Here is a 13,195-nt window from a genome sequence, read left to right on the forward strand (position 1 = left end):
GTCAAACAGCCAGCTTCAATCTTTTTCAATCATTTTCAAAATCCCTCTTTCCCTGCTGCCTCCCACCTAATTTTATAGCGCACCTAGTTGTTTACCTGTAATCTCTCTGTCACCAATCATTTTCATTTCACTTCATCTCTCATTGCTGAAAAGATCTTTTGGTTTGTCTTTGCCGTCATTTCCACTCATTCTCTAACCCTGAACATGTGAGCAGTATCTAAACAAACTGCTCACATGCCAGGGTGTTAATTCATCATTGTCACAATCATCATAAACATTTAATCTGATTCTTTTTTAATTATTAGTTTAGCAGATTACCTTTTTGCAAACCCAGCAGGCAAATCTTTAAGTCTCTAATTCTATATTAGCTTCATTTCAGTCCAAGAGGGCAATTAATTGGCTATAAACACCCACAGAAAGAGGTGCAATAAAACACAACATGACAGTGAAATTTATATACAGCCATAAAATATGAGCATTGTGGTCTGTAATGAAGTGGCTCAGTGCCCGTGCATTGCAGACCCATTGTAGAAAAGAGGTTTCATTTTACCACACACTGCAGAGAGGAAAATATTGTGAGTGTGAATGGCTCGGTTCAGGCCTGGATCTTCACTCTTATGCGGAAGAGTTTTTCACAGTTTTCTTTGTGAATCTGTGTGTGTGTGTAACTACAGAGGAGCCAACGGATGAAAGGAGGCCAACCTTCCTCATCCCATCTGGCCCCTCCAGCTCCAAGATGGTGTTGAGAGGACAGGTGCTGGAGATGGAGTGTATAGCCGAAGGACTGTAAGTGAAAGAATCCGCCATTACTTCAGCCCTGAAAGACTCAAGTGCCCACCTGCTCAAGTGTCATCATCATCACTCTCTGTCTTTGTCTCTTCCCTCCCTCCCTCTTTGTTTTGAATTCAGGCCCACTCCTGAAATCTCTTGGACCAAAGTGAGCAGCGATCTCCCAGCCAAGCGCACATCTTTCCTGCACTACCAGAAAACCCTGCGCATTGTGGACGTGTCCGAATCAGACGCAGGAGACTACCGCTGCACCGCCAGGAATCAGCTGGGCTCGGTGCACCACACCATCCACGTCACGGTCAAAGGTGCGTCTGTGATGAAGTGATGAAGCTCCCGGTTTCCCATCAGGCCATCCGTTCACCATGTGGCGACACAGTCGATTCGTCTTTCTGTCTCTTCATTCTTCCTCCATCTCATAATTGATTTATGCACAGATGCCAACAGGGCAGTGTGTTCAGTGATTAATTCTGCAGCCCTCTGCGGCGCTCTGTTCTATTTTCAGCTGCTCCATATTGGATCAGTGGCCCCCCAAGGAACCTTGTCCTCGCTCCAGGGGAGGACGGTGTGCTGACCTGCAGGGCCAGTGGCACGCCCAAGCCCTCCGTCACCTGGACTATGAATGGCAACCCCATAGAGAGTGAGTGCAACCTGTTCCTTTAACTCTAACTAATTCTTCATACGTGATGAGCATTTTTTAATTGGATTATTTGAGTACCTGGGTACTGCGTCTCTTTTTCTTTCTTGTGTGAGGTTAAAGATATACAATGCTACTTTTTCCTCAAAGAACAACGCATAGACTCAAAAATTAATTCCCTCTTAATCATTTATGACCAACTAGAAGTGTGTCTGCAGACTGCCCTCCGTCTGTATTTTCTTATTTTCTTCGTATTTTGCTGTGTTTGGGACATTTATAAGCATGTAGCCCACTGCTAAAAACAGCACATATTTGAGCTCGGGACTTCATAAAAGGTAGCAATAGGGTAGACTAGTAGCAGAACACATCCAAGAGGAAACAATAACCATATAAGGAGGTGAAAATCATCATGGATCCTGTTGACCTGCAAATATTCAGCAAACAAAGAAAGAGAGAGAGAGAGAGAGAGAGAGAGAGAGAAAGAAAAACTTTTTTGATGCTGAAATTATTAGTTATTTTGGGTGGAGTTGAGAAAGATATTTTATTTTCCCCTGTTCAAAATTCTAATAATTTTCAACATAATTTTAAATATGTAATTATGATAATAATATATTTTTTTCTTTAGCTTTTTCTTTTCTTACATATTTTTCCCTAGCTTTATAATAATTATTTAGCTCTATTAATTTCTTGCAATTTGTGGCACATTTTATATCACCTTGCTTATTGGCTTTTTGTTCTGTATTTTTTAGAAGTAAGAAGGAAATTTCCTCTCAAGATTCAGAATGAAAAGCTGTAACGTCCATCTGTAACTATTGTCATCCATGAACAGATTCCTTTAAGGATCTCAGCAGAACAGTGTTGGACGACACCATCATGTTCAGAGGCGTGCAGATTGGATCCAGCGCTGTCTACCAGTGTAATGTCTCCAATGACTACGGTTACCTCCTGTCCAACGCTTTTGTCAATGTGCTCGGTGAGTTCATTACTCAAGATCCATTTGTATTAGAATGCTGTTTTCCATTTACATTGATTTCTGTAATAACATGGCAATAATTGCTGCTGCCTCACTGCAGCGGAGCCGCCTAGAGTGCTGACACAAGCCAACAAAGTCTACCAGGTCATCAAAAATCACCCGGCCCTGATGGACTGCGCTTCCTTTGGATCACCCATGCCTAAAATTACATGGTGAGTTATTCAGCTTTAAACAGAGGAAAGTGTTTTGTATGTCTTCAAAAGCTCAAACTGGCCGCCTTTCTGTCTCAGGTTCAAAGACAGTCGGTCCAGCACCCTGGATGGAGATGGTTACATCCTGCATGACAATGGGACGTTAGAGATTCATGTAGCTCAAGCACACAATAGTGGCAAATACACCTGCGCGGCCATAAACAAGTTCGGCATCTATGAGAATCACGTCTACCTGGAGGTCAAAGGTAAGAGTGTTTCTGCTCAGAAGATCCTCATATTATTACTACTATTACAACTAGCTGAAAACTCACATAGTCCTATTACAGTAGGATGTTTGTCATAAATCCTAGTACAGTTTTGGTATTTGAAGTAAAAATATCAAACACTACAGATTATGGGGGCCCAAAACAGTCAAAAGTAGACTCATGATCAAACACAGGAAAATAAATAATGATTTTTTTTGGATACATTTTATTGACACAGAATGAGCTGTCATGTGTGCTGACATGCTGCGGCATTAAGAGCATATATGACAGCAGTGAACTGTGTTAATGCTGCGACGCTGGAGATAGCTATGGCTGGAGGCATTATGTCTTCAGGTTGTCCGTCCGTACATCCATACAGTATGTTCCATTCTTGTCAATGAGATCTCTCAATAATGCCTTAAAGGATTTTATTCAAATTTGGCACAAATGTTCTCTTGGACTCAATTATGATCTGATTTGAGTTTGCTGGTCAAAGGTTAAGGTCACTATGATCCTGCATCCGTCTTATTTTCCTGAATGCATGAATAGAAAAAGTATTGTTAAAGTATTGAAGTATATAAAACATATTGTAGATATTAAAGGTTTTAACTTCTGGCCATTTAGTGGGACCATTTCTCTAAGATAAGCAAGGTATGGAGAAGGGATATTGAGAAAGACTGACAATACTTAGTTTGTCAATGTAGCTTTTTTCTCTCTGGTAGACATAAGGTGCTAAAATATTTCTTTGACATGCTGAAATCTAATGCTTTTAGTTAGCTATAGGCACTTTGCTTTTAGTTAGATACAACCCCTTGGTTGCATATTGTGGCGCTGTTTGTGTTCCCCTCCGGTGACATGTTGCGCTGCTAAAAATGGGAAAAAAATATCCCCCAGGCTTAGGCTGAGCCCTGGCCCTGATTTTATAAATGAATCATTAATTAATTGATCAAAAAATATTGTGAGTGAAAATAAGAGTTTTAGCCTTAAGTCGATTCCAAACACATGGTATATGTTTGATCACGCTGGTAAGCCTTATTGTTTTCATTCTTTGATTTTTAAACTCATCAGAGCCAACCCGAATCCTGAAGCAGCCAGAGTACAAAGTGGTCCAGAGGGGCCGGTCTGTGGTATTTGAGTGTAAAGTGAAACACGACCCCTCACTCATCCCCACCATGACCTGGCTCAAAGACAACGGAGAGCTGCCGGATGACGAGAGGTCAGAGCTGTCTCACCATTAAGCCTTTGTTTACACACTCTCTAATTAGCTTAAGTGGATTGAGCAATATTACCTTTAATTCAATTGCACAGTTCTGTTTCTGGTTTGGATGCTTAATATTATGAAAGCAGCTACAGGGCTAAACTGTACGAACGCTTTGTTTACAGATTAATCGTAGACTCTGACAGCCTCACCATCACTGATGTGACAGAGAACGATGCGGGGGTGTACACTTGCATCATGAACACCAGTCTGGACCATGATTCAGCCAGCGCTGATCTCACTGTTGTCGGTATGTTGAGAAGCTCAGTTTCACTGACTCATAAAACAAACGCACAAATTATTAAAGTTTAACCTCCCTCCATCTCAGGTCTTCCCAGAAAAGTGAATCTGTCCAATAACGTACACAGCAGATTGCCTTTCAGCCCTTCAAGGTTAACTGCCTGAGAGTTTACTTAAGAGGGCCCGAGCAGATTTAGTCAGCTATCGTGTCAGCAGCATGAATATTTCATTGTTGTCTTCTAAGTGAGCCAGATAATCTTCTTTGTTTTCTAATGGCTAACTGACCACTAAACTCCCTATTTTACTCCTGCCCTCCTACCTGGCAGAGGCCACTCCAACACCAGCTGTTGAAAACGGTAAACCTGCAGCACACATGAGCGCCCGGCTGTGCTCAGCTGACATGCTGACATGAGCTTGCAAAGTGTTTTTTTTTTTTTTTAGACATCTTTGTGAAATGAAGCATGTTGTGGCCCCATGATTTGCTTTTGGCAATCACAGAGCTTTTTTTTTAATTTTCATTTTGATTTACCAGCATTTATTTTTTTTTGTCTTCATGGTGTTTTTCTTAAGTCTTTGTATGTTTTTCCAATTTTTTTTGCAAAAGTGCATAACGTTTGAATGCACTGATTCCCAAGCACCAAAAATTTAGACCAAGGGGAAGCAATTTCCACTCACACCTGAATGCAAGATAATTTGTAAAGCTGACATCCCCCCGTTGCACCACTTGGGATCTTTTCAAATGCGCCATTTCCTCATCACTCATTTATTCCAAGCATGCGTTCCACGTTATCATTACAATTCCAAAACATGAGCATCAATTTAACCTCTCTAGTGAGCTCGAGACTCCATTTCATGCAGAGTGATTATAGAAGATTTTTCAGTTTGGCATCAGGCGTTTTCATATGCATGATGCAGTGTCTGCATGTGTATCATGAGGAGCATTGCATTATCTAATGGAACATGTAAAGAAATGGAGGAGTAACTGAAAGGTGTGCTTAGTTAAACTAACATGCTTGGGATTTATTATGATTAAAGTATCACAGAAACACATTTTGTAAGAAGATATCCCCTTTTGTTTTTGTCTTCTCGTGGCACGAATCCTTCATATTCTGTAGTCGTAAATGTGTGTTGATGTCGCTGCCTGTTCTGTTTCTCCCCCCAGAGCGACCCGACCCTCCGACTGACCTGGAGCTGACGGACCACAAAAAGAGGAGCGTTCAGCTCACTTGGACCCCCGGGGATGAACATAACAGCCCTATTGAGAGTACGTTTAAATGTGTGTGTGTATATGAGGGTGTATGTATCTGTATCTGTTAGAGATGTATTTGTCTATGCACCTTTCCCAAACTGTATGTGCTATAACGGTAGGTAGATGCAAGTTTTTTCACCCTTTGAAACCCGAGCAATTTTTTCCAAAAACGTGGAAAGAAGGCAGAGAGCGACAAAAAAGGAGTTGGCCAAAACATTAGCAATAAATTTAAAAAATAAAATCAAACTCAAATAATTGACCTGGAAAAAGTGCTTTAAAAAATGTAAGAATTTTCTAACATCATTTAAAATATGTAATTAGGATAAATACAAATATAGTGTTTCCCCAGCTTCTTTCCCTCAACATTTTTCTCTAGCTTGTTACCTAGTTGCTCACCTTTTTTCCGTTTTTTTTCTTTTTAATCAAATCTTACCAAATTGCTCAGGTTTCAAAGGTTAAAATTCTTTTGGAGGGCATTTGAAAGCAACACAAAAAAGTGATGTCACTCTAGGTTTCAAAAGGTTAATTGCAGGGTTGCCACGGTCATAACATTTCTATTAAAGGTTCTGAAATTAGAAAGATCTTTTTTGAGGCCAGGAAATGATTTGAAATCAATAGACTTTTGGGAAAAAATTGGCTATTGTTTGAAATGCATTCATAAAAAAATGCAATAAGTTTATAACATTACACAAAACTGATTTGTTTAAAAGCATTTTAAAGTCTAGTGCTGCGGTGTGTGGTCACTGATACATCACTAGGATCACATGATTGGCATATACAGTTGGCTGTGGGAATGTCTAACTAGCAAGTGGAGTTAGCAAGTGCTAGCTGTTTGGTTGTCCACAAATGTCTTGGAAGTGTGTGTTGAATAATTTATGGCTTTTAGAAGACAACTAACCAATCATATCTTCAGCAGAGCGAATGATATTCTGCAGTCCGCCCTAATCTACTAATGGAAAACCTGCATTAAAAAGTTGTGGTGTGTTGACTAAAAAAGTTTGCATGTAGGAGGCATGGACAATCTGATTAATGATGCTTCTGAATTGCATTAGTAGGATTGTAGGAGTCAGTGTTTTTGGATCTTGACCCATTTTTGGGATGAAAAGTTGGAATACCTCAGCCTCTGCTGCTTTGATTTTGACATTTTTTTAAAGAATCTGTCTCTGATGACTCCCAACTTTATGGTCGTGCAAAACTAAATCCCTAGAGTGCACATTTGATTAATAACATTTTTAGCATTCAGCTGGATATGTGAACAAAATCAGAATGATCTACAAATCCTGAGGCTCTATTATTACAATCAACTGATAATAAAGTCTGCAAAAGTCAGTGGAAGAATTCCCAAATCTGTCTGTCATCGGCATAGGAGAGGAGGCTGTAGTGGGTTTGTAGTTTCTGCAGTGACAAAGGACAACAGCTAAGATCAGCAAGAAACGGGTTTTAACTGCATTAAAAACTACCAAATCATCCATTAAAATGCCACTACTGCAGTATAATCTTCCTCTTATGACTTAGTTCATAATTTCCTCGAAGCCTGCCAGAAGTATTATTTTGAGACATATTTTAGTAAACCTTTTTTGCTTTTTGAGTTACAGTATCCAAAAATAACTGGAGGGCATTCATTCCCATAATTCCGTCAGGCTGTGTGTAAGTCTTTTTTTTTTTTTTTTTTTTTCTTAACACAGAATTTCAGATCCAGTATGAAGACTCACTGCACCATCGAGGGCACTGGCATAATCTCACCGAGGTCCCTGGAACCAAGACGACAGCTCACCTCAAACTGTCACCCTACATGCACTACACCTTCAGAGTTTTGGCTCACAACGCCATGGGTTTCAGCCGCCCCAGCTTCCCCTCCAGAATGTTCAAGACAGAACCTGCAGGTAAAGACTCGACCGCCTCATGGAGTTTCTGTTGGCCGTGTGAAATCTCATTATGTACTTTTAATGCTGTCATATTTTAGTAGTAGATAAATTATCAACTAATCTGTTGATGTCTTCTAAATACAAATCATTTTATCTTGGAAATCATAACTGTCTGATGAGTAAACATATTAAAGGTGACCTATTATGACCATTTTCAGGTTTGCACTTGTATTTAAGGTTTCTGTTAGAACGTTTTTACATGGTTTAATGTTTGAAAAAACACTTTATTGTCCTAAAACTGTCTGTGCTCTCTTTAACCCGCACTGCTGACTAAACCTAGTCTGCTCTGTTTGGTCAGCATATCCGGGTCTTGGAAATCTCTACATCTCTGCATTATCATTGCAGCTGGATAATGACTGTGATGGAAAATAGATGCAGTTTCCAGTTTGTGAAAAAATCCCCAATAACAAGCTTCTAAACACAACTGGACATGTTATTGGAGAGAATTTAACATCAGCAAGATTACTTGTTTCCCAGCCATTAGCACGTAGCTACATGTAGCAGTGTAGGCCACTTAATGTAAACACATGCAGTAGTGTGCCAGATGACTATATAAAAAACTTCCATAATGATTCAGAATGGTCCAAAGCCTGAGGTTTTTGCTTACAGGATTACTTTTACATACATTTATGTCACTATTTGAAACATTGGACACATTTAAAATGAACATCTGACACTGCAACATCATATATATGACAGAAAATTAGGAAAAGCCTTATGGGTCCCTGCGAAATAAGATATGCATCAGCGTTTGTTGAAAAAAAAAAAAAACAGTACGTTGCACTGAGCCTCAGTGAAAGTTTTTTTTGTTGAGACAATGTTTCTTATTGTCTTTGTTGTTGTTGTTGTTGTTGTTTTTAGCTCCAGACGAGAACCCAACAGGTGTACAGGGATTTGGAACCGAACATGATAATCTTGTAATCTCATGGAAGGTAATACAGTTGAAGAAAACTATCTGTTTTAAACCTAAAGCATTAACTGGTGTTTTGGGAGCACCATGAAACATAAAAGTGTCATTGCACTGTGAAGCACAGATTTGTAATTGCCTGATTTTATGAGCTTTTTTTTGCTCTTCTCTCTTTGTTGGCATTTACCAAAGGAAATATTATCATAGTGGTATTTCAGTATTTTGTCTGAAAAAGAAAAGTATTGAAAAATAAGACGCATTTCAAACTTTTTCCTCTGCAGCCACTGACAGGCCTCCAGTCCAACGGTCCAGGGCTTCACTATAAAGTGATGTGGAGGCAGAAGGCAGTGGACAGTGTTTGGACCTCAGTGACTGTGGCTAACAACTCCAAGTTTGTTGTGTCTGGAACGCCCACATTTGTTCCATATGAGCTAAAAGTTCAAGCTATAAATGACATTGGAGTTGGACCTGAGCCTGCTATTGCCCACGGCTTCTCAGGAGAGGACTGTGAGTTAGATAACTTTTTAGTCCCTTAAAAAATGTACTGCTTACAAGAGTCTGGGCGATGCATTCGGCTGTGTAACCTAGAACATTCACCCAGTATGTTTCCTGTTGTATTTACTTGTTGTAATGTTCCTTGCCTGTCATGCAGTGCCAGTAGCAGCTCCAGAAAATGTGCAGGCTGTGCTGCTGAACAGCACCCTGGCTGAGGTACACTGGGATCCTGTGCCCTCTAGATTAATACGAGGACATCTCAAAGGATATAAGGTGCAATGCAAAAGACCCCATGGAGTCTAACATATACACCACTTACAACACACATACACACACACACACACTTAACAATTACTGTCTGCTAAACATGTCTCCTAGGTTTACTACTGGCGAGAGCGCAGCCTCCACAAACACAACCCCCACCATGTGGAGAAGCAGATCCTGACCTTCAGTGGGAATCACACCCACGGCATGCTGCCTGGTCTGCACTCCTTCAGTCTCTACTCATTCAATGTCAGGGTTTATAATGGCAAGGGAGAGGGTCCCCCCAGCCCCACCCAGCAGTTTGAGACACCTGAAGGAGGTAGGAAAAAGAATACTTTCTTTTTTCTTCTCAAATTTTCTTACCTAGCTAAAAAAATCTTTATATACACATCTTCTGCTTCTCTCTCATTAAAAAATCCAGTGTTTATGAATATTCTAGTTAGTTCTGCTTTAACTACTGGACACAAAATGTCTTGTACTTCACTGGAAAAAATATAATCTGTGTATGTGCAACGGAGCTTTCAAGTGAACACATCAGGATTATGTTGGCTTCCAAACTAATTGCAACATCATGAAATCAGTGTAGATTGTTTTGGTGTGAGTTGCAGAGTGTTGGAGATATCGGCCGTAGAGATGTCAGCCTTCTCTCCAATATAATGGAAGTAAATGGCACTCGGCTTGTGGAGCTCAAAGCACCCAAAAATACATTTCTACACTTAACAGCAATGGATTATTTTCAGTAAGCTGGTCATGATTTCTAGAAAGAGACATTGCTGCTGAGTTTTTAATTTAGTTCTGTTATATTGGAGTGAGGACAGACATCTCTATGACCAATATCTCAGACTCTGGGCAGCTCACTCCAAAACAATCTAGACTGATAAGTAACATTACAGGTTAGAGGAAAAATATGTATTTTGGTTTTGGGGGTGAACTGTTCCATTAAATGCACAGTTAAGTTGAGCAAATAACAGATTAATATAGAAATTGTCACCTCAACTGTGTAGAAGCATAATTCTGCACAGTGAAGGTCAAACATCATCAAACTGTGAAATCCCTGAAAAGTCATGATTTAGCCTTTTTTTTTTTTTGCTTTAATCATTCCTTTAAGATATTTTTAACCCTCTTTAGCTCTACTTTGACATATCTGTATAATATTTTATAATTTATGTGTTGTCTACAGTGCCAGGTGCTCCAACATCCCTGGTAGTCACCAACCTCAACCTGGACTCTTTAACCCTTGAATGGAATCCTCCTCATGACCGAAATGGACGCATCACCGGCTACACCCTCAAATATCAACCAGGTGACGAAAACTGATATTTTATATCTTTGCCCTAGTGAATATCACCCTTCTTCACGTAGTTTGTAGTTTTGTATGTCCTCTTTTTTCATGTCACGTAGTGTCATCCTGTTCAGAGATTATAAAACAGAAAGAAGTTAAAAAAAAGTCTAAAATAATTTCAAGTTATTTTGCCTAAAATACAACACAAATTAACAAATCAACTTTTGTCACTTCGCCCTCTGTTCCTGAACCCTACACCTCTGTACCACCAAACGTTTTTATTTCCGCCTTTGTCACCATTGACACTCCAACCCCATCTATGACCCCGTCCTCCTCATCATACCTCTGTTCAACTTACCTTACTACTTCCCAACTTCCATCTCCATCCCGTTATTCTTGTCACCCATCCTCCGCTCCTGTAGTCAATAACTCCAATGAGCTGGGCCCAGTGGAGGAGCTGGCCCTGCCTGCCAATGAGACCTCAGTCACTTTGCTCAACCTCAAGTACAGCACTCGCTACAAGTTTTATTTGAATGCGAAAACAGTCAGGGGAGCAGGCCCGGCCATTTCTCAGGAAGCTGTCACCATCATGGATGAAGGTAAGTCAGCAAATACAGACAACTAAATGACCTTAATAGTGCTCATGTTTCTTTAATGGGAAAGCTAATTGATATGAATTATTTCAATAACTCAGGTAAGAGGATCCACACATGCCATTACATCTACAGATGACACGTATGAAGTCCATGCAAAATTAAAACACCTCACACAGCTCTCCAGTACACCATACTGCAGGTTTTAGACTATCTAGCCATCATCAGGAGGCATGTATTTTTAAAACATGATTGCAATGTTATTTTGTAATACTTAGTTTTTGTCTGATCTATAAGTGATCTATAGTACATTGATGGACTGTATAAAGAATCATCGTTCTGATGAAGGCAAGACAGTCAAAAACATTAGAGGAATAAAATATGGTGCTCTGGAGAGGAGTAGTGCAATGTGCATCAGCGTAGATCTTTGTCCCCTATGATAAAAACATAAAAGTATCAGAGGACTTTTGCCTTTACAAAGTTAAAGCAGTTAACATCATGGGTTTACGCAGAAAAGGCAATAAGTCTGAGTTTGACACTCAAAATGTTCTGGCAGAGGAGGCCAAAACTCCCTGTTTCATGTTTGCCCCCCCAATACTGAAACAAAACTTATGACCTTGTTGACATGTTTTAAGTTTGGATGGACTCCCATTGAAGCTCACTCTGGTTGTACCTTGCTGCACCTGCGTGTCTTCCTAAAATTAGAGGTTGTTGCATTGAAAAACATTCATCCAAATGCATAAATGCTGTGTATTGTGAAGCATGGTGTTCTGTTTTTGTGTGTTTTCTGTAACATTGGGCAGAAACAATTAGTTGATTTAACAGTTAGCTGACAATCAATTTTCAAAATTTCTGTTGATTGATTCTCGAGGTGATTTGCAAAAAATGCAAAAAAACCCAAACATTATTTGGTTCCAGCTTCTCAAATGTAAAAATTAACTGGTTTTATCTCTTTGTGTCTTTTTAAAATGAAATACTTTGCTGATTTTGACTTTAAGTTGGACAAGACAAGTCATCTTAAACTTTTGGAAATTATGAATTACATTTACTTACTTTTTTCTATCTAGCCCTTTAATTCCAAAAAGGGGATTTTTTTTTTAATCTTGTGCACACAAGATAAATATGTTTTTCCCCCAAGGCTATTCACTTGTTCGCACAAAATTACAAAAATAAATTAAAATGTTCCCTTTAGGGACATTAGGGGTTCCATAATTGTATGGCATTTTATGCACTAAAAAATTAATCAATTATCTGGGAAAATTCTCAAGACACTAATTTATAATGAAAATAATTGTTAGCTGTAGCCCTGTTGTTAAGTTGTTTTTTTTACAGTATGATGAGCATTTTTCCAGAGCATTATCTTTTATTTTTAGCATGATCTATAAAAGCTCCTCATCCATTTCTAATGGAACATGCGTATGATCCAGTTGTGTTGTTACACAAGGAGACCCATGTTGTTATAAAACCCACAGAACGATCATCTCATACATTACTCAGCATGACCCACATGAGTGTCTTACTGTAACTGTTACATACAGTGGCACAGATGGAGGGGTGGGGGGGTGGGGGTCATCTCATAATGACCCCTGTCCTGTTATTTCTCCGTGTCCTCTTTCTCTCAAGCTCTAATATCACAGCTTGACGTAGATGTGGACACAGGTACCAGTCATATCAAGACTCGTGCATGTTTTACAGATAGCTTCGAAAGCCACCACAAGCATGCACTCCTCATCACTGAGCAATTTCGCCTTGTCGCTATCAAATCCTGCAGCCCGCCAAAATGCTTTGCTGAGTTCAAAGCTGAGGAAAGTTCAAAGCCACAAAGATAAAGATGCTTTGTGACATGTGCCTTTTTAATGTCATGTGATAAAGACTTTTCAAAGCGCTCAGCTGTTTTTTTTTTTTCTTCTCTTCTCTGTGCCTTTGGCGACTTTGACCCCTCCTAACTTCTTCCACGGTGGCTGCTAGTGACGCTTCCTGCTGCATGGCGAGCGGTTGCTCAGCATGCCAATGAACTGTGTGCACTGTGTGTACTGACTTCAGTGTCTGTGATGTGTCTGCATGTGGAAAGTGTTTGCGCCACTGTGTCTGGTGTGTGTGGTGCGGTCTTTACCCCTCTCCATGTTGTT

The 13,195-nt window shown here is 39.8% G+C and overlaps 1 protein-coding gene across 9 annotated transcripts in view; it reads left to right on the plus strand.

Moving 5' to 3' along the window:
* LOC121949755 (neuronal cell adhesion molecule-like) overlaps nt 1-13,195 on the plus strand; it is a 52,758-nt gene that overhangs the window by 31,339 nt on the left and 8,224 nt on the right. For 4 of the 9 annotated variants that reach the window (XM_042495508.1, XM_042495512.1, XM_042495510.1 and 1 more), the window contains 17 exons: nt 675-786; nt 910-1,094; nt 1,292-1,426; nt 2,253-2,396; nt 2,497-2,608; nt 2,687-2,853; nt 3,922-4,069; nt 4,237-4,361; nt 4,678-4,707; nt 5,514-5,615; nt 7,286-7,483; nt 8,387-8,457; nt 8,714-8,939; nt 9,085-9,200; nt 9,306-9,510; nt 10,372-10,494; nt 10,896-11,072. In XM_042495508.1, the coding sequence (XP_042351442.1) occupies nt 675-786; nt 910-1,094; nt 1,292-1,426; nt 2,253-2,396; nt 2,497-2,608; nt 2,687-2,853; nt 3,922-4,069; nt 4,237-4,361; nt 4,678-4,707; nt 5,514-5,615; nt 7,286-7,483; nt 8,387-8,457; nt 8,714-8,939; nt 9,085-9,200; nt 9,306-9,510; nt 10,372-10,494; nt 10,896-11,072 (2,376 nt within the window). Of the gene's footprint in view, nt 1-674; nt 787-909; nt 1,095-1,291; nt 1,427-2,252; nt 2,397-2,496; nt 2,609-2,686; nt 2,854-3,921; nt 4,070-4,236; nt 4,362-4,677; nt 4,708-5,513; nt 5,616-7,285; nt 7,484-8,386; nt 8,458-8,713; nt 8,940-9,084; nt 9,201-9,305; nt 9,511-10,371; nt 10,495-10,895; nt 11,073-12,689; nt 12,726-13,195 lie in introns of all 9 variants that reach the window. The other 5 variants (XM_042495513.1, XM_042495511.1, XM_042495509.1 and 2 more) reach the window with 2 other exon arrangements.

The sequence above is a fragment of the Plectropomus leopardus genome, chromosome 11 (assembly GCF_008729295.1).
Source record: "Plectropomus leopardus isolate mb chromosome 11, YSFRI_Pleo_2.0, whole genome shotgun sequence".
Taxonomy (NCBI): domain Eukaryota; kingdom Metazoa; phylum Chordata; class Actinopteri; order Perciformes; family Serranidae; genus Plectropomus; species Plectropomus leopardus.